Source organism: Panthera leo, chromosome D1 (genome assembly GCF_018350215.1).
Source record: "Panthera leo isolate Ple1 chromosome D1, P.leo_Ple1_pat1.1, whole genome shotgun sequence".
Lineage (NCBI taxonomy): Eukaryota > Metazoa > Chordata > Mammalia > Carnivora > Felidae > Panthera > Panthera leo.
Window position 1 is genome coordinate 60,267,277 of NC_056688.1, and position 26,669 is coordinate 60,293,945.

At 39.3% G+C, this 26,669-nt stretch overlaps 2 protein-coding genes across 8 annotated transcripts in view; one reads left to right on the forward strand and one right to left on the reverse strand.

The window, feature by feature from the left end:
* TRIM21 (tripartite motif containing 21) overlaps positions 1 to 6,862 on the reverse strand; it is a 146,099-nt gene extending 139,237 nt beyond the window's left edge. For 2 of the 6 annotated variants that reach the window (XM_042904673.1, XM_042904675.1), the window contains exon 1: positions 6,701 to 6,780. Coding sequence is in view for 1 of the 6 variants with exons in the window: in XM_042904672.1 (XP_042760606.1) it covers positions 6,701 to 6,792 (92 nt within the window). In the remaining 5 variants the exon portion in view is untranslated. Of the gene's footprint in view, positions 1 to 6,700 lie in introns of all 6 variants that reach the window. The other 4 variants (XM_042904677.1, XM_042904674.1, XM_042904672.1 and 1 more) reach the window with 3 other exon arrangements.
* Positions 6,863 to 6,936: 74 nt separating this feature from the next.
* On the forward strand, positions 6,937 to 25,724 carry LOC122199535 (olfactory receptor 52I2-like). Of its 2 annotated transcripts, none has more exons than XR_006193549.1 (2): positions 6,937 to 7,060; positions 22,957 to 23,429. XR_006193549.1 is itself a non-coding variant. In XM_042904679.1 (2 exons), the coding sequence occupies exons 1-2, from the start codon at positions 7,056 to 7,058 to the stop codon at positions 25,722 to 25,724; spliced, it is 999 nt and encodes a 332-aa protein (XP_042760613.1). In that variant the 5' UTR covers positions 6,937 to 7,055. The 2 variants fall into 2 exon arrangements, 1 of the variants encoding a protein (XP_042760613.1); XM_042904679.1 differs by lacking the exon at positions 22,957 to 23,429 and adding an exon at positions 24,731 to 25,724.
* The last annotated feature ends 945 nt before the right edge of the window (positions 25,725 to 26,669 follow it).

Sequence of the window (26,669 nt, forward strand, 5' to 3'; positions counted from 1 at the left end):
TAGGGGCCAGTGAGAGGTTGAGAGAATTCAGGATTTCTTCCAATGCTGCTCACTTGAGTGGGGGTGTGTGCATATGTCAGTCTTCATGGAAATGGAGATTAAGTGATAATCCTTATATTGATCTAACAGTAGAGGCAAGCAGGAATAGGATTCCCATAATATGCCAGAGTTTTTGGCTTCAGAACACTAGATATAGTTAAGCAAAGTTCCAATTTCAGGAACCAAATGCAAAGTCCTAAAGGAATCTGGACAAGTCTGAAGATGAGCTTTGTGGGCAAGTATAAGGAAACTTTTGAACATTAGGCAGCCATTAGTGAGGAAGGGGACTGCTTATAAAAGGACTGTCAGAGGGATGTATGTTTATGTCTTGTATGGGCAATCGAGTGATTAATGTGTATTAAGTTGCAAGAGAGATTACAAATATGACCAAGCAACAGGTAACAGCAGCCAGCAGGAAAAAAAAAAAAAAAAAAAAAAAAAAAAAAAAAAAAAAAAAAAAAGAACATGTACTGCGTTTGTATTAACTATATACTCCCAACACCCACACTTCCACCTCCACACTATGGCTGTTGGTGCCACAACTCTATAAAGAGCTTAGAGTAAAGGCAAGCAATCAGAAGTCCACTTATAGGAACAGGAAGGAGAAAAGGTAATAGCTTACATCATGAATTTTTCTATTCTTGTTGAATATAGCCTGGAATCAAGCAATTTGAAGGTGGATCATAATGGGCTCAAGGATCTGTGCACTGCAGTCCTTAGTAAGGACCACAGGAAATTCAGTTATCCCACTGCAGAAAGGCCTTTAGTATAGGGTCTAAGTGAAGGGAATCTGGGCTTTGTTGTTCCCAAAAGGGACTGCTTCTTATCTGCTGAAGTGAAATCTTGGTACCAATCCAGGACATGCTAACTCTGGAGAAGCCTTTGATGGGAGCTTGGGATTGTCAGTTACAACAGCACTGAGAGCTGAAGATGTAGTCACCATGGCATGTTATTTTCTGAAGAGTGACTGTTCTCCCTGCTCTGACCTGGATTGCTTTAACAAAGCCAAACAGCATGAGTAGAAGACTGGTTTAAACATCCCAAGTTGAACCCAGCTGAGGAGTCATCAGATAGGAACTGTAAACAAAAAGCTCCCAGGTGATCTGAGTAGTCTTCAGCTGAAGACATTCAGGCACACAAATTTAGTGAACCACCACTGAATCGTCAGCCTTCAGTTCCTATAGGACGAAAGTCCTAGAATAAGACCAAAGCAAAACTGTTAGCAAAACAGGAAACAAGATCTCCACTGGGCTTTAAGGTTTTGTTCATGAGTGCCAGCTGCTAAGATACGTGTTAGGTTGAGCAGCAACTCCTCCCATAGCACTTCTGTGTTTGCTCAGAGGAATCCTTGAGGCTACCAACAGCTATGGTACCCTACTACAAGGGGCACTTTCTCCTCGACCCAGGTCTCCGTTCTCCTGGCTCTCACCTTCCCTGCTACAAACTCCTTCAACCTTTGATCCAGGCTTTTACCACCTTCCTTCCCCACAAGATGTGAGCTGCCACTTTCCACCACACTAATTGGCATGCGTAGGGAGTGGTTGGTTTGCTGTAGGACATCTTTATCTAAAGATCCTGACAGAATTGGAAAGAGATCCTAAGATATCCCTTTTACGAGCCACAAATGTGAAGAGTTTTAATCTTACATTGGATCAAGAGATGCTCTCCAAGGGAAGGCAGCCACAGGTGAGGCTATCAGACTCTTCTGGGATGACAGTCTTGTAAGTGATGAACAGTACCTGTGAGTTTCTGAATTAAGGACACAACTCATCCCTTCAGACAGAATTAACTTCTCATACACTTGAGGGAAGAAACTTTAAATCCCCTTTGAGGGATAGACAAAAGAATACTATTGGAAAAGGCACTTAGGTTTCACTTCTCAGTAGGTTCTCAATGCATTTTATGGCTTCTTCTGCCGGTATCAGGATTCATTCCTGGAGTACAGAAGTAGCCTGAGCATGAGGGAATGAGGAAAGTTTCTAGGGTCAGCATCACAATCCCATCCCCTATAGAGCCCATATACATTCCAGGATCTTGTTGCTTAAAAATACTAGGAGGTTAAGTAGAGACTCTTCAGGCAGAGAAATGTCCAAGCAGAAAACCCTATGAGAAAATGGGGTTTTGAAGTAGAGATTCTTACAGTATCTGTAGGTTCAACATGAGGAAGTTTAAAAGGGAACTCTTTTGGGTCTAGGATCCCACAAACACCTGAATGTTGGTGTTAACAGTACTGTTATGAACAACTTGAGTCTAAAATCCAAGGGCAGGAAGAGTTTGAAGAGAGACCACTTGAGAAAGAATCTCAAGGACTGGAACAACTATGGGCCAAGGAAGAACACAAAAGGACCATGTGCCTTTATGAGGACGAAGTAGACACTAAGTCATGAATTTGAAAGACAGTTGAACAATAGGAACAGGAGAACTATTCCTCAGTAAAAGCCATTCCCTCAGCCTACCTTTCTAATTCCAGCAACACAAATTGAATCAGAACCTAAATGAACACCAAAATGTTTCTAAGGTTCAAGCTACCTGTTTGAGAGGAGTCGAAAGAATTAAGAATGTTCAACAGCCCTTGGTCCTGAAGAAGGGCTTTGTAAAACATGGACTTCAGGCAAAGTAAGTGTCCTGTAAAATTCTTTAAACATTAGGAGTCATTTCTTGAAGTATTTGGATGGCTCAGAGGCAGAAAGTAGCTACGAATTAAGCCTAGTGAAGGCATTAGAAGGACAATAGGTTATACAGAGCTTCCTTCTGATGTGTTCTTTTTGACTCAGAATAGGAAAGAAAATAGCTAGTAACCCTATCAAGGATGGGGAGATTAGCTTTAAGAAGCGATTACAGCAAAGTTAGAACCAAGGCTTGAGCTAATCAGAGAAGGTCCTTTCTTCAGCCTTGCATTGTAAAAGATACTAGGTCTATGAGTTAGAGATACCCTTAAAAGCAGCAGGATAAATTTGAGAAAGACCTCCCAACCATTAGCTAGTATCATTCCAGCTAGATGGGTTCTTTGGGAGCTCTTACTAGTCCCAGATTTTCCAGCAAGCCCACAACAGGGAAGTAAAGGAAGCCTGGATAGGAAGAATGAGCTCCACCTGGACTAAGAGGTAGTTTCCAGTTTTGATCAGCCCAAAGCGTCTCTCTCAACCCAGTACTAAGTTTTGTTCTTCTGTTAGAGAAAGGAAAGAAAGCTGAATTTACTGCCTAGGTCTCAACTTCTTGGGACATTTTGTGATTAGTGAGATAAAGGGAACTAAGTCTAAGTATCTTATACTCTCTTGTCTGTCTTTCCCACAGCCAAACAAGAAATTCCCCATCTCTTAAAGGAGACAAACAGAAAAGCAGAGAGAAACGGACACTGACAGAAACGAGAAACTAACTTTGCTAGATCCCGGATGCTCTCCTGCTACTCAGGCTCGGCGAACCTGACTTTAGTCAGCAGCATAAATACCCTAGGGGACTCTGGAAGTCTCACTTAAATAGAAGGTGAGAAAACATGATTCGCCAGTGTTGGAGGCTGGACGTGATTGGTCAAACCAGAGCCAATAAGCTTCCTGAATCTTTTTAACCATAAGTAAAGTAGCAGCCCAGGATAGGTGCTGATTTTTATTTTTGATTGGGAGACCCCTGAGTGTGTACAGCTGTATGATAATTAACTCTCCAACATTTATTGTCAGGATTCACAAGGAAAAAACAGTTGCAACTGACAGAAATGGGTTAGAATCTTAAAACAGCAAATAAACTCAGTAAATAGTAATAGTACACCATTCCACATGAAAAACATTAAATTTTCTTTCCGTATTACTATAGAGGAAGACCCACGTCATGTTCCTTTATGTGTGAGTAGAAACCACTGCCAACGTTCTTCTTTTTGGGTCTCAGTGGCCCTAACGCTCTTTCTCCAGAAACATGTTTGGGCAAGACAAGAATGTGTAACTAGTGACCAGTCACTTCATGGTCTCAAACAGATGTCTCCGCTTGATATCAAAACCCACTTTTCATGTCTTAGAATTTTTCTCAAAACATCCTCATCCTTAACTCCAACCTGTGGAAAACTGGTGAAATCTCTAGCAAGCAGCAGAAGTACCATTACCACCCTTACCCTGACAAAACCACCTTAGTAGAGGAGTGCCCATGCTGCCTGGAGACTACTCATAAGTTTATGGTCTCCTCTCCAGCAGCTGTACCAGCAGCATCACCTGAGACCTGTTAGAAATGTGAATTCTCAATATTCTGAATTAGAAACTCTTGGGATAGCACTCAACCATAAGTGGTTTCACAAGCCCTCCATGTGGTTCCAATGCATGCTGCAGCTGGACAACTACTGCTTTGTACCAATTCAGTCAGAATCCTGGGGGCCATGCTGCTTTCCTAAACATCAAGTGTATCTTTTGTAAGTCTGTCTGGGTGATTTCCATGTGCAGTCAAGGTTGTTGACCACTGCCTTCATTATGCATGGATTCAGTTACCATCTCTATGCAAGCTGGAAGTGATTACCAAATCTTTAATTCTGGTCCAGGCCTCCCTCATCTCCCTTAGGCCAATATATCCAACTGAATTCTAGAGAACTGATTATGGGTAGGGCTAGGTGTTCAGTGCTTTACAATTTACCATTTCATTTAATCCCTGAGAGGTAGCTATTTTCATACTCCTTTTATAGTTGAACTGAAGCTTTTAGATATTAAATCACCCACTCAAAATTAAACATTTCATAAGTGGCTAATCCCAGATTCAGGAACACACCTTGCTTGCTGAGCACTATATCATTGTATATGCTACTTATCAGAAGTTCATCACTACACAGAATCAGCTAACTGGAAATGTGACATGATTGAGTGACAGAAAAGAGCCAGAATAGAAGCTGACTGGAAATTATAGGGGAGCTATATGGGATTCACACAGAGTCTAGAAAATCCTGGAATGAGGGTGTCACATAGCAGAAGCACAATTCTAGGTTTTGGACATTTATTCTAGGTTGAGACATATTTGTGTCAAGAAAAGCCCTTCTCTAAGCACCACCTCCACTTTCAGTATCACAGTAAAGGTTTCAAACTATATTAATCCTAAGGTTTACCAACTAGCACTGTTTCATTTTTTAAAAAGATTATCTAACTTCCTAGTCAGAAAAGGAGCAGACAAGCAACTCAGCAGCATTGCAGAATTGCTGGGTCAATAAATTATTAAATCAACAAATGATAAGTGGGTACTCAAGTATCTCCTATGCATCAAAAGCTCTAGTAGGTATAGAGAAAAGGTACTGCTTTAGAATAACCTTGATGGAAACCTGAATGAGGAGCATATTGCACAATGTAAGTATAGGAAGCTTCAGAATTCATTTTTTGGGGGTAACATCATTCTGCAGCCAAGTAAGGGTACTAAAAACGTAGAAAGGAAACAAACAATTATACACCATTTACTTATGGCTAAAGGCACAAAAATATTTTAAAAATCAGTAAAATGTGCATTATAATGATAATGATAATGTAAAAATAACCAAGAGATTCTAACCCCAAAGTACAAAAAAAAATTTAGGTTAACATTAAGTTAATGTTAATAATGCAATTCATTTTTAACTTAATAATGCAATTCATTTTTCAAAGCATTCCTGGCAGGTTGAAGATTAGAAAAAAGAGATCTCACATGTGAGAGAGGTTATTTTTTTTAAATTTTAAAAATTTTTTTATTTATTTTTGAGACAGAGAGAGACAGAGCATGAGCAGGGGAGGGGCAGAGAGAGAGAGAGATACAGAATCTGAAGCAGACTCCATGCTCTGAGCTATCAGCACAGAGCCCTACGCAGGGCTCGAACTCACGGACAGTGAGATCATGACCTGAGCTGAAGTCGGACACTTAACTGATTGAGCCACCCAGGCACCCCATATAAGGTTATTTTAAATCCATGACCTATTCTATCTAGGATGCAGAAACTTATCAGAGGTTAGACGTCTACCCAGAGAAGAGGTAGATGCATCATATTTCAGAGGGGTTCCTACTGGGGGGAGGGTCACAACTGCTACAGACACTCCTAGAAACACTTAGAATCTCCCTTTTCTGGAAGCTCAAACCTTGTTGTGTCTGCCCTTTTACATTGGGGAATTATATCACCACTCAAGAAAAGTTTAAAAAGTAACAAACACTGGGGTGCCTAAGTGGCTCATTGGTTGGGTGTTTGTCTCTTGATTTTGGCTCAGGTCATGATCTCACGGTTCCTGGTATTGGACCCTGCATCAGACTCTGTGTTGGCCATGGGACTTGCTTGGGATTCTCTCCCTCTTTCTCTCTGCCCTTCCCCTCCCTGCCCACATGCACACATTCTCTCTCTCTCTCAAAATAAATAAATAAACGTAAAAAAAAGTAGTAACTAACACTAATTTTATGTGGGTCCTTTAAAGGAATGTTTCAGGCATCATATCCTTCTTGAACCAAATGCCATGTTAACCAGGCAACACTTCAGGTCTAGAAAGCAGAATTAGTGCCCATGAATCTTCAAATAATATTTCTACCTCCAGTTTCTTTCATTCTTGAAAGACTATTTCCTTTCAATTACACTAATAGAATTAACACAAAATTAATATTTCTTGAACTTACTTAACAAATATTTAACTGTCACTACATGCAAGGAATTTCCTTGTGAGGAAAGGCTAAAACTAGAAAGACACAATACCTTCCTGTATAGATGGATACACCAATGATCGTATGACTCCTTGTCAACGAGGAAACTAGAGGTGGGAAGTGAGAGATAGGAATTTGGGGCATGAGGTGAAGGGCTATCTGGTAGTGCCCACATGACCTCGATCAGGCTCTACACAGAGGTTGCTATAGCAGCAGCTGGAATGAAACAAATGGACAGAGTTCCAGGACACAGATAAAGATGAGAGGACCCCATATGGTGTAAACAAAGTCTGATATACATTGTATTCCTTGCAACATGCATATCTACCCATGTCCCATTATATCCAGCTCCAGTACCACAAAACAGCTGTACTAGAAATCCTAGAGCAATTGGGAGAAATTTGAGTATGAAGTGAGTACTATGGTTATACAGAAGAATGTCCTTATGCTTAGGAGATTCATGTTGGAGTATTTAGAGGTAAAGTGTCATCATATGTATATCAGGTGTATTTGTAAGATATGGTTATATATATGTATATATGTGTGTATATGCATTTATATATAAACTTATATATGTGTGTATATGTGTGTATATATAAACTTATTTATACACACATATATGTATTTATATATAAATATATAATTTGTATATATATACATATAGATATACACACATATATAAGTTGATATATAAATACATATACACACACATATATACACACATATACACACTCATACATATATCCTTGTGTGCATTTAAGACAAATATGGTTAATAATTATTTAATCTAGGTGGTGGGTTTACAGATATTCATTGTACTATTTCAATGTTTATGCATATTTAAAATTTTTCATAGATTTGAAAAAATTGTCCTACTACCCAGGCAACTTTGTTTTCATGCTTGTTTGAGAATTAATGACACTATCTTTAGAGACAGATGTCACTGAAGTCAGCTTGTGAGGAAATCTGGTACCCAGTTATCCACTGTTACCCTATCCCTGAAGCCATGTACTTTATATATGGTTCCAAACATGCAATTCATCACTAGATTCTGGGGCTCTAAGCACCTGATTTGGAAAGGCTCATGTTAATTGGGTCAGGGAATAATATACTGTAAGAAGTGTCAACCCTCTGTATTAGTTACTTATGGCTGTATAACAAATCACCCCATTTAAATGTAAGGTTTATTCTGAATCAAAATCAGGATCTTCAAGAGATCTCAACACCATTATGTCCACTGCAGCACGACTCACCATAGTAAAGATATGGAAACAACACAAATGTCTGCCAACAGAGGAATGGATGAAGCCAATATGGTATATACATATTATGGAAAATTTCAGCCTTAAAAAGGAAATACAACCATTTGTGATAACATGGATCAACTTAGAGGACATTATGCTAACTGAAATAAGAGAGGCACAGAAGGATAAATACTGCATGATTCCGCTTATATGAGGTATCTAAAATAGGCAAACTCATAGGAGCAGATCATAGAATGGTAGTTGCCAAGGGCTGGAGGGAGGAGAAATAGAGAACTGGTGCTGAATGGATACAAAGTTTCAGTTATGCGTGATGAAAAAGTTCTAGAAACCTGCTGTACAATGTAGTACTTATAGCTAACAACAAGGTATACTGCACTTTAAAATATGTTAAGAGAACAGTCCTCATTTTAGGTGTTCTCACACACATACACACAAACAATACAGGGGGGTGACGGATATGTTTAGCATCTTGATGGTGAGGATGGTATCACAGGTGTTTGTACACGTCGAAGCTCAATAAAATGTATACATTAAATATGTACAAAATTTTAAATGTCAATTACAGCTCAATAAAGCTTTAAAAATTTTGGTTTAGGGGCATCTGGGTGGCTCAGTCAGTTAAGTGTCCTACTTCAGCTCAGGTCATGATCTCATGGGTTGTGAGTTCAAGCTCCACATCGGGCTTGATGCTGTCAGTGCAGAACCTGCTTCGGATCCTCTGTCCCTTTCTCTCTGCTCATCCCCTGCTTGTGCTCTCTCAAAAATAAATAAAACATTGAAAAAATTAGGTTTAGTAGCTTAAAACTAACACTTATCATGTCACAGTCTCTGTGGTCAGAACTCTGGGCATGGTCGAGTTGGATGCCTCTGCAGTCACGGTGTCATTCAGGCCTTAGTCATCTCAAGGCTCAACTAAGGGATGATCCATTTCTAGGCTCACTTGTGTGGCTCAGCCTCAGGTATTCTGGCTGCTTGCAACATGACCCTTCTTGCCACAGGGGCATCTCCATAGAGCTTCTCACAACAAGGAAGTTTGTCCTGATTCCCAAAAGAGAGAGGTCTGAGAGGGAGAAAGTGAGAGGGTCAGAAAGATGGAAATCACAGTCTTTCAGTGACCTCATATTGAAAGAGACAGTTCAATGCTTTTGGCACATTCTATTTGTTAGAAATAGGTCACTAGTCCTTCCCACCCTCAAGAGGAAGTAATTACACAAGAGCATGAATACCAGGCAGTAGGGATCACTGGGGCCCATTTTAAAGGCTGCCTACCATACCTTCCTGCTTAAATCCTAAAATCCATTATCAGACCTAGAACCAACTCAGAATAAAGACATACAACCAACATTAGTTAACTTTTAATTAACTTTTCCTACTCTTAGAAAAAGTACCTTTCAACATAGCAAAAGAATAAGAAAAGGGAAGCATATGGTTCCACACAATAAGAGCTCTCCTACTCAAACTGTGCCCAGGGCAGCTTACAGGGCAGTCTTGTGGGACCTCATTTTCTGCCTGCCAGCTTGCAGTCACAGTCAAGTCTGCTTTCTGTGGCTGTTCCTGCTGTCAACTGTCTTGGACTCTGAGAGTTTTCATGCAGATAGTGTATCATGCAATACGCTCAGGACTAACATTTGAACAGGTGTGAATTGTGCAGAGTGACAAGGTGAATTACAAGTCCTCACTGATCCCATGAGGAACTCTGGAGAGAAGATGACCCTGTACACTTTTCCTGAATTGGGCAAGGGGGAAAATCCCGTGTACCCTGAATCAAGGAGACATTGGATGCAGTCGCTGCATTAGGAAGGGGATAATTTAGGGTAGTGCAGCATCCTTTGGCTGAAGGTAATTCCTGGAAAGGAATGCAGCTGGGAACCCTCAGTGGCCAGCACTCCCAGCTCCTGAGTAAATGAATGCTTCCCTTGAAGGGGGATCTATGTGGTGCTCTGCAGTCTACAACTAGGGAGTGTTCATAACTGATTAGTCTTCTGAGGGGACTTGGGGTGGGTAAGGAAATAAACCCTCAAACTTTTCCTGATTGGAGAATGGACTCTCCCATTATTATAGTATTTCTTCTTGGTTAAGAAATCATGAAATAGGGACACCTGGGTGGCTCAGTCGGTTAAGTGTCTGACTCTTGATCTCAGCTCAGGTCATGATCTCACAGTTCGTGAGTTTGAGCCCTGCATGGGGCTCTGCAGTGACAATGCGGAGCCTGCTTAGGATTCTCTCTCCCTCCTTTCTCTTTCTCTCTCTCTCTCTCTCTCCCTCTGTCCCTCCCCCACTTGCACTCTCTCTCTCTCTCTCAAAATAAATGAATATACTAAAAAAAAAGAAATAAATAGGTATGCTAAAAGTGAACATATTTTTAAAGATAATTAATATTAACAGCAAAGAAAAATCCCAGAGATACAATGTAAACAGATGTTATAACAAAAATACATTCACCTCAACTTTGTTACTTTTCAGATACAAAACAAAAATAAATGAGATATAACTATTAGAACTAAAATATGAGAAACACATAAATTTGGAAAAGAAAATTAAATACTTGCTAAATTTCTTTTGTATTTATTGGTTAATTTTATAGCAGTGGAAACCTTAGGGAAGTACATGTAGGGAGTTGGAAGTAATAGATTTTCATAGCAGGAGCCAAAGACTTCAGTAATTGATGTCTCTATCTGAACTTGAACCTCAAGAGGCTTATTAAACTGATCCAACTCTAAGGAGAATTATTCTGCTGTTTGGAAAATTCTGTTTCATGTTCTATACAAAGAGACACTTTTGTGAAGAAGCAACATACATCTTATAGGCTCTTCATTAGGTGGTATTGTGGCTGGTTCCTCATGGCACAGAATGAAATTCTTGGAAGATAAAGCAGGGTCATGATGTATAGTATCTCAAGCAAAAAGGGTGTGATTGAGATGGAATTGTGTATCAAATACTTACATGCCTGTATACACATATGCACACACAAATGCCCCTGCACACATGCACCCAACACCTGCCCTAATGCCTAGACTGCTCTGGCCTAGTGAACCATAGACAAAATTCCCTAGTTCCTCCAACCTAACTTCTGAGGTTTCAATGCCTGCAGGCAGTGGAGATTTCCAACTACTGCCTAAAATCCATCCATTTATTGACTAAACCATCTCTTCCTTTCACTTTCTACTTTCTTGTCCAATGTGTGTCCTAGGCCAGGTAAGTGTCATATTTCCATTTATAAAAAGACTATAGAGTAATATTCCATTGTATAGATACCACATCTTTATCCATTCATCTACTGATGGACACTTGGGCTGCTTCCATAGTTTGGCTATTGTAAGTAATGGTGCAATAAACATAGGGGTTCATATATATTTTCAAATTAGTGTTTTCATCTTCTTTAGGTAAATATCCAGTAGTGCAATTACTGGATCATATGGCGATTCTATTTTTTAATATTTTGAGGAACCTCCATAGTGTTTTCCACAGTGGCTACACCAGTTTGCATTCCCACCAACAGTGCACGAGGGTGTCTTTTATTCCATATATCCTTGCTAACCCTTGTTATTTCTTGTGTTTTTAATTTTAGCCATTTTTTTAAATTTATTTTTTATTCAAGTATGATTAATATACAGTATTATATTAGTTTCTGGTGACATATAAAAAATATGACTCTTAAACACAGAGAACTGATAGTTGCCAGAGGGGAGGTGGGTGGGGGCGAATGGGTGAAATAGATAAAGGGGATTAGGAGCACATTTTTATTTATTTTTCTTTTTAAAGTAAACTCTACACCCAGTGTGGGGCTTGAACTCACAACCCCAAGATCAAGAATCACATGCTCTACTGACTGAGCGAGCCCTGTGCCCCAAGACTGCACCTGTCTTGATGAGCACTGAGAAATGTACAGAATTGTTTAATCATTATATTGTACAGCTGAAACTAACCTAACAACTACATGTTAATTATAATTGAAAAAATTATTGAAATGAATAAAATAAAAAAAAAAAAAAGGAGAACTGATCCAAACAGGTTGGAGTCTTTAGTTACTGAACAGACCCGTATGTCACCTTATTAGCTAAGCCTCTAATTAACATCAGCCTCTAAATTCTCCTTCTTGGCTGCATTCTGGGGCCCAATGCCATACCCCTGATGTGATTAAAAAAAAAATTTTTTTTTACACTTTATTTTTGAGAGAGAGAGAGAGACAGAGTGTGAGTGGGGGAAGGGTGGACAGAGAGAGGGAGACACAGAATCTGAAGCAGAGCTCCAGACTCTGAGCTGATGCGGGGCTCAAATTCTGGAACCATGATATCAGGCCCTGAGTCAAATTTGGATGCTTAACTGACTGAGTCACCCAGGCACCTCCCACCTTGTGATTTTCAAAAAGGAGTGGTCCATACTAGGCTTCTCAAATGTTAATATGCATGCAAATCACCTGGGAGGTCTTGTTAAAATGCAGACTGATTAAATCAGTCTGAAGTGAAAGAAAAAATTTTGCATTTTTAACAAGCTCCCAGGTGATACACTACTGGTCTGAAGATCATACTTTGAGTAGTAAGAGTTTAATAGATCCTAATCATTTCCTAAGTACAGCTGAAATCTTATCTTCAACAACTGCACAGATTAGTCCACTTGTAACAAGTATCATTTTGACTAATGATCATGATGATAAATATTGATTAAGTGTCTTGTGCCAGGCAATGTGGTAAACTTCACATGTAGTAATATCTCATTTATTTGTTAAACCAACATAGTAAATAATGTATGACAACTAATCTCCAACTTACAAATGAGGAAATGCATATAAAGAAGTTAGATGATCTGGTTAAGAGGTAATAAATACTTTTGTTTAAATGGCAGGTTTGTTAGGCTTTACTTTCCAAAAACTCACAGAGAGATTGTGTCAACTGACTACCTGGCAGGTGGAGAGGAGTAGGTGAAATAGTCTGGAAATCAATTCTTGAGGAGCTTGGTTATCGTTAGAAATGGAAGCCCTTCCATGCGCATCAGAGATAGACAGATGGATAGAAAGATAGATAGACAGGTAGATATTTGATAATTTGAGATCCTAGTCTTTGTATTCAGACAAATATCAACAATCTTTTGTTTTATGTTTTCTGTGGTTTAAGATCTTCATAGAGATAAGTAAGACTATATGATACTCCTTTTTTTTTCTTTTTTCAAATCAAAGTACCTAAAAGCTAAGGGGAATATTTTATTTTGGGTTGTTGAATGATTCAGTGTGTCTCCTGACATATTGTGAAAAGCGCGATCATTGGTAAGATCTGACAGAATCAGGGGTAAGGGGCCAAAGCATTTGTTATAAAAATTTCCCCTGTTGTTTGTCCATGGGATATTTTTACTTGACCTTTGAGTCAGGAAATGTAACTTTACAGATTCATAGAACAATCAAGGGAATGCTGTGATAAATCATACTCATTTGTGTGATATGCTCAAGCTACTTCAGGGGCCACTATTGTCAGCTGAGCATTAGTGCCTTCTTGAGGGATGAAAAACACTTTTGGTTCATTTGGAAGTACTCATCTGTTTCACCCTGGACTTTTCAGACAGTGCCTCTATATATCATTCTCCACCATGCCTAACTCTAAAGTATTCTTTGTGAATTGCATGGTATGTTCTGCTTGGGACCTCCCTAATTCAGTTGTACATATCCCTCCATTTGTCATTAAAATAACCCAGTCATATAGCCTCTTTTTTAGTAATGTCTGAGTCATGCTGCTATTGGTAATGTGATCATTCTCATTTTCATTATCTCTACTCTGAGAAAACATGGTCACAATATTCATGATGTTAAAAATTAAATGAGAACCATCTGTACACAAAGCCCAATTCACTCACTGGTTAAGCTAACAACAAGCTGTGAATGCTTACAATTGCAGCTCCTTTAGGTCGGGGCACTTACACACAGCTCTGACTTTGCATGCTTCACAGATCATCACACATACACTACACAGTAAGTACAACACATCAGCAGTCAGGGGAGGAAACACAACCACAGACAGTTACAAGGGGAGGTGGGTAATCTCTGCTATACCTGTTTGCCACTACATGGGTTAGTGATGGAAGCCAAATGGAAGCAAGCAGTGGAAATTAAGAGTCCTAGAGAAACTAAAGAGAATAATAAAGTAAAAAAACACCAACAGCTTTCCTCTCCCTCCCTCAGATAAAAATGCTATCCATACTAATAATTTAAAAAACTGTTTTCCATTATATCAAGAGGGTACTCATGAATGAAGAAATGTAGCAAGCCATCAAAATTTCCTGAAAAAGCTTATGCAGATTTGTTATTGCTGGTTCAGGAAAACAGATGCTTTCAAATGCAAAGAAAATGACAGACATCATCTATATTCGGGTATTATAACAAGAAAAGAAAGAACTGGAATTAAAATATTTCAGCCTTTGAAAATTCTCCACCTTCTCCCATCAAAACAAATAAACAAAGGAGAAATTGTGAAGCAGAGGAAAACAGTAACAACACAAATGAATATGTCTTATGCATTTGCAGATACTGAAAAGAAAATCCTCACATAAGAAACTTAAAACCTTGGAAGAGAAAAGGACAATAATCAGGAAGATATAAAAGAAAATTTGACCAGACTCAAGAAGGGAATTAAAAAATAGATGAATAGTTTGCCTAGAAATGCAAACTAAATTAGAATTTCCTTAAGAGAGAAGGCATTCAACTTAAAATTTCGTTAGGGGCAAGAGAAGATAGAATTGGAAACACCTAGGTGGGTAAACAAAATAAAGAGATGAAGGGGATCAAAGAGAAAGTAACAGATACATAGGAAAACAGAAAAAAACCATATCATCTTCCTGAAGAAGATTTAAAACTGATGGAAATTAGAGGTGACCTTAACATGCATTTTTAAGAGGACTCTATACCTATAACTATTTTTTTTTTTTTTAATTTTTTTTTTTCAACGTTTTTTATTTATTTCTGGGACAGAGAGAGACAGAGCATGAACGGGGGAGGGTCAGAGAGAGAGGGAGACACAGAATCGGAAACAGGCTCCAGGCTCCGAGCCATCAGCCCAGAGCCTGACGCGGGGCTCGAACTCACGGACCGCGAGATCGTGACCTGGCTGAAGTCGGACGCTTAACCGACTGCGCCACCCAGGCGCCCCACCTATAACTATTTTTTAAAGTTTATTTATTTATTTTGAAGCGGGGGAGAGTCAGAGAGAAAGGGAGAGAGAATCCCAAGCAGGCTCTCCACATTGTCAGTGTAGAGTCTGGTGTGGGGCTCAAACTCACGAACCATGAGTTCATGACCTGAAATCGAGAGTTGGACGCTCAACCCACTGAGCCACCCAGGCGCTCCTGAAATTGTCAACTTTTGAGACTAATTTTGGTGAGTACATCAAACATTAAAAATAAAGAAAAAAGTGCTTTTGATATTCAGGAGAAAAAAATACAAGTCACTTATAAGGAAAATAAAATCAGTTTTGAATTATACCTCCGGATAGCAATATACAAAATCAGTAATATTAGGGAAACATTTTTTTTTTAAAACCTCAGGGAAAGAAAGTGTGAACCAAGATTTTACAAACAACTAAGCTGTCTTTCAATATTAATAATATAGAAAAATAATGTTAAACATTACAGACAGAGAATATGTTAGCCACACTCCTTTCCCAAGGAATGTTAGTATAGAACAAGTTTGATCCAACCAGAAGATGGCTGGGAAAACTTTGGCAAAAGAACCGATGGTGGGGGATGAATATGGTTATTTGTTATCCAAGACTTTAAAAATGTAGAGCAAGGGTAGAAGAATGCCAACCAAATGTTATGTGTTCTGGCAAAATGGGAAGAGTGCAAATAAGAATGAGAAGTGAAGCGAGAAAAAAGAGAAAGTAAAAGTTTACTTCACTGATTATCCTCTAGGTAATAGGTAGGGACAAAACGATATCATTTAAAGCTGACAGGCAAAATAGTAAAGGCCTAAAGTAAAAAATGGGGAATGAGGGACACCTGGGTGGCTCAGTTGGTTAAGCATCCAACTCTGGATTGATCTCAGCTTAGGTCTTGACCTCAGGGTTATAAGTTCAAACCCTGTGTTGGACTCCATGCTGGGCATGGAGAGTATTTAAAGAGAAAGGGGGAACGAATGTTTATTATAAAAGTTATTAATATAAAGATATCAAGTAGAATAACACAAACCACCCTAATGCTAAAAGAAATACAAAAATAGAGGAAAGAAAATAGAACACACAGAGCAATGTAGTAAATACAACATGAAGTAACATGATAGAGTTGGAATAAAATAAATCATAGTATCATTAAATATAAATTAGCCCAACTCATCAAGTAAAGAAAAGGATTTTCACACTAGCTCAGAATGCAATATCCAACTGTAAAACAAAGTGATTCAGATAGGTTAAAGTAAGGAAATAGAAAAGGTTTATCGCGCATATAAGTAGCAGCTGTGTTCCTGATATCAGACCATGTATATTTAAGGCTAAGATATCATTAAGCAATACAAAGAAAGATACTTTATAATTCTAATGACCTTAATTCATAATAAAGATCTGTTATAAATGTCTATACACCAAATGATGACACAGCAACCCCCTTTATACAGCAGAAACTATAGGAGACACATAAATAGAAGCAGGTTGATAGTAGAAGGCAATGACACAGCAATTCTCAGCCCAAGAAAAGTCAAGCAGACAACAAATTAGTAAAGCTGTATTAACCTAAACAACATGACTAATAATGTATACTCTGATAACAGAGAATACACATTCTCAGTTACACCTGACATATGCCTAAAAAGTGACCACTTATTACATAATAAAAAACAATAAGTTCCATAAAGCAGAAATAATAAAAATTTCTTAGAGTACAGCATAAGAAGGCTAGTTATTTATAAGATACTTTATACTCTTCTACCTGGAAAATTAAAACTCTTCATGGAACAATTCTGGGTACAAAAGAACTAATCAAATGTAGAATTTCAAACAATGGTACACACTGAAAATACTTCACATCGGAATATATGTAATAAAATAAAAGCAGAAGTCAGAGAAAAAAACCTTAATTTCAATAAAACAAAAAATAATACAAGTCCTAAATTTACAAGCTTAGAACAAATGAAGCTAAAATAAAGCTAAAAGAATAAAGATTAGTGAATAAGTAAAAAAATGTACATAACTTAAAAACATAACTAATAAATAAAAATCTGGTTATTTTGTGGTGGTGTCCCCTCCCTAAGGAGAGAAAAAAAAAAGAGAGAGAGAGAAAAGAAAAACAAAAACAAAAACAAAAAAACTTCAAGGTAACCTGGCTATGCGCCTACGGGACAATATCCCTCATGACCTTGTAAACTGAGACTACTTAATCAGACTACATGTTTGTGTGTGTTACCATATATGGGAGACAAAGAAATAGAAAATGTATATAAAAAAACTATGCCACGGGATGTTCGGATGTTCAAGGCTCAGTTCTCAGGGTATTAACCCAACTGAACAGTGCTGGCGGGAATAAAGTTGCTTCCTGGGAAGAAAAGCCTCGGTGTCATGACTCTGTGCAAGCATCCTGCTACAATTTGATACAATAAATACAGAAGAATAAACTAGCTGAGATAGGGAAACCAAAGGACTCCATAAAAATCTGCTTTTTACTCCTTTTCTTGCTTCTATTCTTGCTAGGATTTGCACCCTACTTTACACATACAAGTCATGTATGTCCTCCTTGTAAGGGACAAAGAGTTCATGATTTCTTTGACACCTTCCAACACAATAGGTAACATCTAAGGAATGACTGTGAGAGAATGACTGGACAAAGCCATCATATGCATATTCCAGGCCACCGGCACCAGACATCAGGATGTCTCGACCCTCTGGTTCCAAGGAATAAGTGACTTATGAAGGACACCTGGACCTTTGTCCTTGTTCTGGTTAGACCTGGTTAGTACCTGTCTGAGAGGACAGGTACACGAGACTACTGTCCGCAACAAAAACACCAAACCCCTAGCAAAGATGAGACTCTCTTCCTTTTCCTTTTTGAGTCTCCCAGGTGCTCTGTGTCTAACTCTCTCTTCAGTAAATTCTGCTCTCACTTCCTCCTGGTTTGTGCTTGATTTCTATCCTTTGTGTGGCCAAGGATTCTCTTGGCTGGTTCTGTGGGACCTCCCCTTCTGGGTCCTTGGACCTAGCACTGAGGTCCATCTTGGTGCAGACTGTTTTGGTCAGGTCTGTCGCAGTCTTTTGTAGTACAGTCCCTCCTTTCCAGAGCATCCTGCCCCCACATTCCTGCAAGATACGCTACTCAAGGGCATAGTTTTAGCTGTCCTAGAAGATCTATGACATAAAGTTTCAGCTGTCCAGGAACACTGGATTTGGCAGTTACAGTTGAGGGCACCCAAGTACAGTCCCTGCACTATCTCATTCCCAAAACCCACAAAAACCCACTAGATTCAGATGATTTTATAGGAAACTTAACAGGGAGAGAGAGAGGGAGAGAGAGGGAGAGAGAGGGAGAGAGAGGGAGAGAGAGGGAGAGAGAGAGAGGGAGAGGGAGGGAGAGGGAGGGAGAGGGAGGGAGAGGGAGGGAGGGAGAGAGAGAGAGAGGGGGAGAGAGAGAGAGAGAGAGAGAGAGAGAGAGAGAGAGAGAAATTACAGAGAAAGAAAACATTCATATCTTTCCTTACAAGGTAAGTATTACATTGATGGCTGTACCTGATAAAGATTGTGCAAAAAAGGAAAACTAGAGACTAACTTCCTTGTAAGTACTGATATAAAATTCTAATTAAAATAACAGCAATGCAGAATTCTTCTACCACACCAATTCTTCTGCTTGGTCTTCTTTCTTTTCAGGCTACACATGGCAGCTTTGTAAAATAACTATTTTCATGTAATCTGAGGTATTTTTCCATGTTCTGTAGGCTATGACATTCTGAAAGTGGGAGAACCAAAGATTCTGGAAACTCTTGCTTCTCCAAAGAATATCTTTTCTATGTCATTGTTCTGTTATCTTGGGTCTTTGCCCTGAGGGGAATACTTCTTCTCTCTTGGAACTCCTCTGCCTTGGGGCTGGGTGTGCTGAGCTAAGGCCTCACTACTTGTGAGGATCCACTATTGCCAATGATGCCTCAGTGGGAGCCAGGGTGAACCCTAGGGGAAAGCAGTCCATCTGTCCCCATTGCTGCCTCACCTCATGCTGGGGCTATTTGCATTAGTATCCCTTTTGCCTCCTGCATTTCACTGCCCACTTTCCTTCCTATATTCCACATTGCTGTCTAGGTTTACATTCTGGCCTGTGCTCTGAATTATCCTGTAGGCCACAAGGACCCACAGATTTGAGTTTAAACTTTTAAGTACAGCAGTTTTGGGGACTAATTCTCTTGCAGGCTTGAAGAGTGGACCTTCTAATAGATGCTAAACCCAGTAAAGTGGACCTAAACCACCCCGTGTCATCATTAGTAGTGTGCTGGGTCAGGCTGAGGAAGGCATGAAGCACCCCTCCTCCCCTCAAAGGCAATGGAAGGCCTCTCACCATTCATAGCACTGATAACTTGGTCTCTGCTGAGGAACTGGGGAGCTGGGAGCATGCAGTATTGTCTCCTTATTTTTCATATTCCCATGTATCTTTTGCCATTATAAAAAAGAAATTATAACTTGCGCCTATTGGCTTCTCTTTCTTTCTCCTCTTTTTGGCTTCTTTCTTTTTCTTTCTTCTTTCCCATTCCTGCCCCATGATGATGCTTAGGAAGAAGTCATGACCTTTAAAACATGGCCCATTCACCCCTCTAGCCCCATTTATTTTCATTGTCTTTCAAGTATCCTGCACTCTATCTTCTCTGGTTTATTCTCTGTTTAGAGAATATTTTGTCTTCTCCTATTTTTGTGCTGAGGTCCATGCTCTTTCTTGCAGTGTGAAAAGTTTATCTTCCTTGGTCTCTTTTACACTCTTTCCTTTCTCTGTTCAAAAAAGACTATAATACAGTGACATGAGATATATTTAACCAGTGAAACCCACCATGAGTCTCCAGGCAGAACTGAGAACGTGAAGTGGACTTTGAGAGATTAAGTATATTATCAGTGTGAAGAATTCTACAACAAAGTAAAATGAATTATGACTGCTTGAATTTGAATCCTGACTCTCTGGCTTACAAGCTCTGTGAACTTCTAGGCACTTCATCTATAAAATGTAGATGTAATAATAGCAGCTGCTTTAGAGGACTGTGAAAATGGAATGGGATCATCTTCATAAAGTTCTTAACAGGGCACTTGGCACAAAGCAGGATTTCACAAATCTAATCTTGGGCTTCTGTTTTCTTTTCAGGGTTCACCCTATATTCTCTTAGGTATCTTCAGAGCACTTGAAGAAACAAAGACTCTTTGTACACTAAGCATCTTCCTTCCTTCCTTTCCTAATCTGGAAAGCCCCAGAGGCTAGAACACAGAGAAAAATCAGTCTCTGGAGGAGTTGCAGTGTTTGGCTCTTGGCAGAGGCCAAGGGAAGCTGGGGTGTCCAGGGAAAAAGCAGGATGGTACAATCTTAAGGGGAAAGAGGACTCCAATGGGAGGTCTTTAAAAGTGACACTACTCACCATGACTTTGTTGTTTATCTTTGATTTTGTGTCGTTCTTCCTGCTCCTCCTGAAGAGTACTGAATAAATCCCCCTTACTTGGAGTGAAAGAAATGTGGACACATCAGAGGACATTGAATAGTGAATGCAACAGGAATGTGGGTAATTGACCTGGGGACCGGGTGTTGGGCTAATGGAGTCTTAAGGCCAAGGTCACCCTAGAAAGGAGGAGAGAAGTCCTCCATCACACTATAAAGGGCTGGTCAGGTCTGGTGGGTAGTACTGATATGAAGATCACCTCCTAGAAATGATGAGAGGATGGGGGGAGAAAGAGGGAACAGGGAACACATGGTTACTTTGCTTCACAGCTAAGAAAGGAGTAAGTCCAACTTTGGAATAATGGAGAGACAGTTTTCAGGGTCAAAAGGGAGGTTATGAGAAAAGAAACTGAGCAGTAGGACTGATGGGGAGCATGTTTATTTCATTGTAGAGGGGAAGCATAGGGTTATCATAAACACAAAGGCTCCATTCAAATGAGTTATGCATTGCTGCTTTTACTGTTAAGACAACTTTGATCTGAATTATGTATTTCCCACTCTTTAAATAGGAATTAAAAATCCTCACATACCCTTTGATGTAGTTATTGAAGTTGACTTGTCTAAGCTTTTCTGTAGTGATTGGTCCTCCAGATCTTTATGCAAATGTCTGCAGGATTGAAGGAAGAGGCAGATTCTGGCTGGAAATGTCTTAGCAGAGGTTGACCAGAGCTTTCTGAAGAACAATGCACCTCAACAATTAGGAAGCAATTGTATCTGTATATTGCTCTGGGGAGTGGCTATGTGGGTATGTTCACATGCTAACTTAAAAAAAAATTATCAAGCTGTACACCTGAATCTGTGCATATTATAGTATGTATGTTATACTTCAATTAAAAAGTTAACAAATATGGGAACAGGCAGTCATATTAAACGTTTTGGATAGGTTAAGTTAAATAAGGAATGAAAAGAAATCACTGGATTGGCTACACGTCATTGGCTACACGTCATTAACATTGACCAGTGTTAATTTTAGCAAGAAAATTTTCAGGTGAAATAAAAATGAAAAAAAGATGACCAACTAAACCAAATGTCCTGTTGTTTGTAAAGACTAATAAAACATATAAACCTCCAAGTGTGCTAATTAAGAAGGAAAAGAAAACAAAACCTCATGGATGAAAGGTATGACTAGCTAGAAGTTGCCAGGGCTAGAGAGAGGAGGGATGGGCTGGACACCAGCTGAGATTGCCTTCAGAAGGAAGGTGGATTTATACAGGGCAGTGAGCCAGGAGAGGAGCAAGATCCTGGATCAGAGGTGAGTGGGGTGGTGGGTGGAGGCATTCTGTTTCCTCAGGCTCTTCTTCAGCTCTTTAAGCAATAATGGTCAACTTTGAATGTTTGTTTGTTTGTTTTTTTGGTTTCTTTTTTCACTTTATTCTTTTTTTTTTTTTAAATATGAAATTTATTGTCAAATTGGTTTGCATACAAAACCCAGTGCTCCTCCCAACAGGTGCCCTCCTCAATGCCCATCACACAGTCCCCTCCCTCCCACCCCCCATCAGCCCTCAGTTTATTCTCAGTCTTTAAGAATCTCTTATGGTTTGCCTCCCTCCCTCTCTTTTTTTCCCCTCCCCTCCCCCATGGCCTTCTGTTAAGTTTCTCAGGATCCACATAAGAGTGAAAACATATGGTAGCTGTCTTTCTCTGCCTGACTTATTTCCCTTAGCATAACACTCTCCAGTTCCATCCACGTTGCTACAAAAGGCCATATTTCATTCTTTCTCATTGCCACGTAGTATTCCATTGTGTATATAAACCACAATTTCTTTATCCATTCATCAGTTGATGGATATTTAGGCTCTTTCCATAATTTGGCTATTGTTGAAAGTGCTGCTATAAACATTGGGGATCTGTAGCATCCAGAAAACACATGACAGTCTTAAGGATGTGCTGAATATTTTTTCCACCCTTTACAACCATTTTACTTCAAAAAGATTTCCATTGTCTTCTCATTGCTATCACTGAAGATGTCTCACCCACTGGCTATACACAGCAAAGTTATTTTACTCTGACCATGAAACAGAGCTATTTTATTCAATCTGTTCCATTATAAGACATTTTTTTTTTAACTTGGTCTCTAAGTCCCACTTATCCTTTTGACCATGCTATTCTGAGCAATCTAGAACTAAAAGAATAAAACAGGGAAAAGTCTAATTTTTTTTTATTACCAGTGTTTTACTGAGCAACTATGTACCATGAATTGTGCTAAGCACTTTTGCACAGCTTCTCATTTAAATCCCAAAAGATCTCTATGAATTAAGGATTATTACCCTCTTTCCTTGGAAATTTTAAATACTTAACCAAGGCAAAACAGCTATCAGGTGCAAGAGTAGAATTTTCAGTCTAGGTAGTATGTACCTTGTACCAATGCCTTTTAGTCACTTTGCGATCTTGTCTCTTGATGTTGTAGGACCAACAGCACATTCTGAGTGGAGTACAAAGAAGCATGCAGGATTTATATGCTGTATTCTAAGGAAAGAGAAACTAGGAATTCCTTGAAAAAGCTCAACAGGTGTCTCTCAAGACTGAGTGATACCAACAGAGGAATAAGAGACCCTTGTAAGGAGTGTTCTTAAATGGTTGGAGGAATGTACACATGCCCAAACATGAACTGAAATCATGGAAACCATCTATATGAAGGGGAAAGTAACTAAAGGACATTATACAGGAATGGAATGGTGGTTAATGATGGCTCCTTATACTGAGGGTGACTCTCTATACTAAGTTTTACCTAACCAGATTCCTACACATTAATTGATATGGTAACACTAGAGTGTGGTAGACTGAGGTTAAATAGAACAATAAGCAGAAATAGATAAGCTCATGGATGTGCAAAGTAGTAACTCTGTTTGACAAAAACTGGCTGAGGTCCCTGATATACCGATAGATAGATATATCATCTATCTATATCTATATCTATATCTATATCTAATACCATTATATCAAGTATATGTATAATACCTGGCCCCTAATACGACACACACACCTGGGAGTCACAGGTGTTAACAGGAGCTGGAATGACATGGACTTGATTTTCAAATTTACCACCTGCTTGCTGTATGATCTTGGACAAAATATTTAATCTCATTTTAACTGTATTAACTGTCTTATATGGAATAGATGTTTTTTCTATTTTACAAATGGACAAATACACTCAGATTATGAATACTAGATTTTTCAAGTTAGTACTGGTACATACTATGTACATTAGGAAGTGTTTTCCTTTCTAAAGGATAAAGCTTGTTATTTGGAATGTCTTGGTGGTTTAACATGAAGAGGGAGTTATATGAATTGGAGAATTACAAAAACCTATTGGGGGTCATCTATGAAGGAGCCCTTAAGTTTTGTCTGCAGCTACTTAATCTACTAATTGAAACCAGCTCAACAGAAAATGCATGCTGAAAATTAGGGAAGGTAGGGATCACAAATATTTCCAGACAGTTTATCATCTTCTATGGAAAGTGGTAATGTTACTCTCTGATGACCTTCTTTTCCTGAACTCATCAATCTATTTGTTCAACAAGAAGGATGCTTCATTCATCTACTGTCAAAGCACTATACTGAAGATATAAAATATGACATATTGAGTCTTAAGAAGTTCATTGTTTCATTCAATAATTATTAAGTATCATGAACTGAACATACAAAGATAGAAGACAAACTCTTTCCTCCGTTTTCTCCCTCATTCTTTGGAAACTGTTTGCTATGAGTACATGTATCTTTTTTAATATGCTTGTGGCACCATGGCAATGGGCCACACACTTGGTATAAGGCCATCAACAAGACACAGTTGATTCAATACAATGACATCATAGGTAGAGTATGAGAATGGTTTAGATCCCTCAGAGGTCAACATGGGAGATTCCAGGAAAGTTCAGAAAAAGGTACCTAATTTAGCCTCTGTGTGAGAAGGAGAAGGGGCCATGGGCTGATATTTGAATAAACAGAAATTAGTAAGGCAAAGAATACTGAGGGAGATGGAAGGTGGAGCAGGATAAACTGGTCAGACGTCAGTTTTCTGATCCAGTAGTCCACTGAAAATCCCACTGAAAATGCCAGTCCAGCCAGTCAGTTCAGCTGAAAAGTCCAGCTGAAAATACCACTAGTTTCTCCTAGCACTATACAGCTGGGAGCAAGTCTTATAGGATTGCATCCATTTCTTACATCATTTTATGTATTAACAGGAAAGCAGTCTCATCTGTGATGCTGGGGATACCCTATAACCACACAGTGGAAACTCCTGCCACCTTCTTCCTTGTGGGTATCCCAGGTTTGCCATCTTCCCATCTTTGGCTGGCTATTTCACTGGGTGCCATGTATACCATATCCCTGTTAGGAAACACCCTCATCATGACCGTAATCTGGATGGATTTCACTCTACAAGAGCCCATGTATTGCTTCCTGTATGTACTGGCTGCTGTGGATATTGTTATGGCCTCCTCTGTGGTACCAAAGATGGTGAGTATCTTCTCTTCAGGAGATGGCTCCATCAGCTTTAATGGTTGTTTCACTCAGATGTATTTTGTCCATGTAGCCACATCTGTGGAGACAGGGCTATTGCTGGCCATGGCTTTTGACCGCTATATAGCCATCTGTAAGCCCCTGCACTACAAGAGGATTCTCACACCTCAACTGATGCTGGTAATGAGTGTGGCCATCACCATCAGGGCTGTCATATTCATGACTCCACTGAGTTGGATGGTAAGTCATCTGCCTTTCTGTGGCTCCAATGTGGTTCTCCATTCCTACTGTGGGCACATAGCCGTGGCCAAGTTGGCATGTGCTGACCCCATGCCCAGTAGTCTCTACAGTGTGATTGGCTCCTCCATTATTGTGGGCTCTGATGTGGCCTTCATTTCTGCCTCCTATAACCTGATTCTCCAGGCAGTATGTGGTCTCTCTTCAAAGAATGCTCAATTGAAAGCATTAAGCACATGTGGCTCCCACATGGGGGTTATGGCTCTGTACTACCTACCTGGGATGGCATCCATCTATGTGGCCTGGCTAGGGAAGGATACAGTGCCTCTGTACACCCAAGTACTGTTAGCTGATTTGTATTTGATCATCCCACCTACCTTTAACCCCATCATTTATGGCCTGAGGACCAAACAAATGCGGAAGCGAATATGGAGCTTGCTGACACACTGCCTCTTTGACCTCTCCAAACTGGGTTCATAAACACAAATTCCATTCAGATCTTGAGCAATCAAGATGACTCAAGATCAAGCATTCAAGGATACCTTAGAAATTTGTGGAGCTGGTTTGGTTTGCCTAGCACCAGAAGGAGTTCTAAGATGAAGCTGTAAAAGGTATTCTTGCCTAATTTTCCAGTTTCTAGTAAGAATGTGTACGGAATGATCAATTTTATGACAACATCTTTAATGGTTTCAATCAACTAGTATCTGTATAAAAGATAAGTCTGGGCAGAGAATACAGATTTGGGGTTTTTCTTTCCTTAGCTTCTGACCCTTATGTTCAACTTAGTATCCTAAAAATATCCCTGCAGACAGAAACCAACAGTTTAGTCCTCCCATACCTGGCTGATTTTCTCAGAATTGTTCATTTCTCATGTGATTATTATGAAAGCAACTGTTAATATATAACCCTGCCTTCTGGCCCATTGATGAATCCGCTCCACTTGGGTCATGTGCATATAACTCAACCAGAGTAATTCTCTAGTCAAACTGGATCCCAGTTTATCTGAGGAGATAATAAACTTGGGATCACTGATTGTGGTCATTTTCTAACACGTGAACTTGGAAAGAGAAATCTGTACCACAGCAAGATATCAAATTAGCAAGATGGGATGAAGAAACCAAGTCTCTGGTTCTCAGATTCCAATTAATTTTGGACACCCAGGCACATCTGTTACTAAGTTTTATAAGATACCTCTATATCCTTTTAATTTCTCTCCTATTGTGAAGCTAGTTGGAGTCAGTGTACTAATAACCAGGCTTTTGCTTTTAAACAGCAGAAATTAAGGCAAAATGAGTCTGGTTGTGGGTATCTTCCTCTTTGCTTCCCAGTCCTGTTCTGTTTAACTGAACTGTAAGGCATAAAAGAAAAGGATCAAATGTAACATAGGTCTTTCTTCGTTTGGACACCACCATAGAAGTGTGCTCT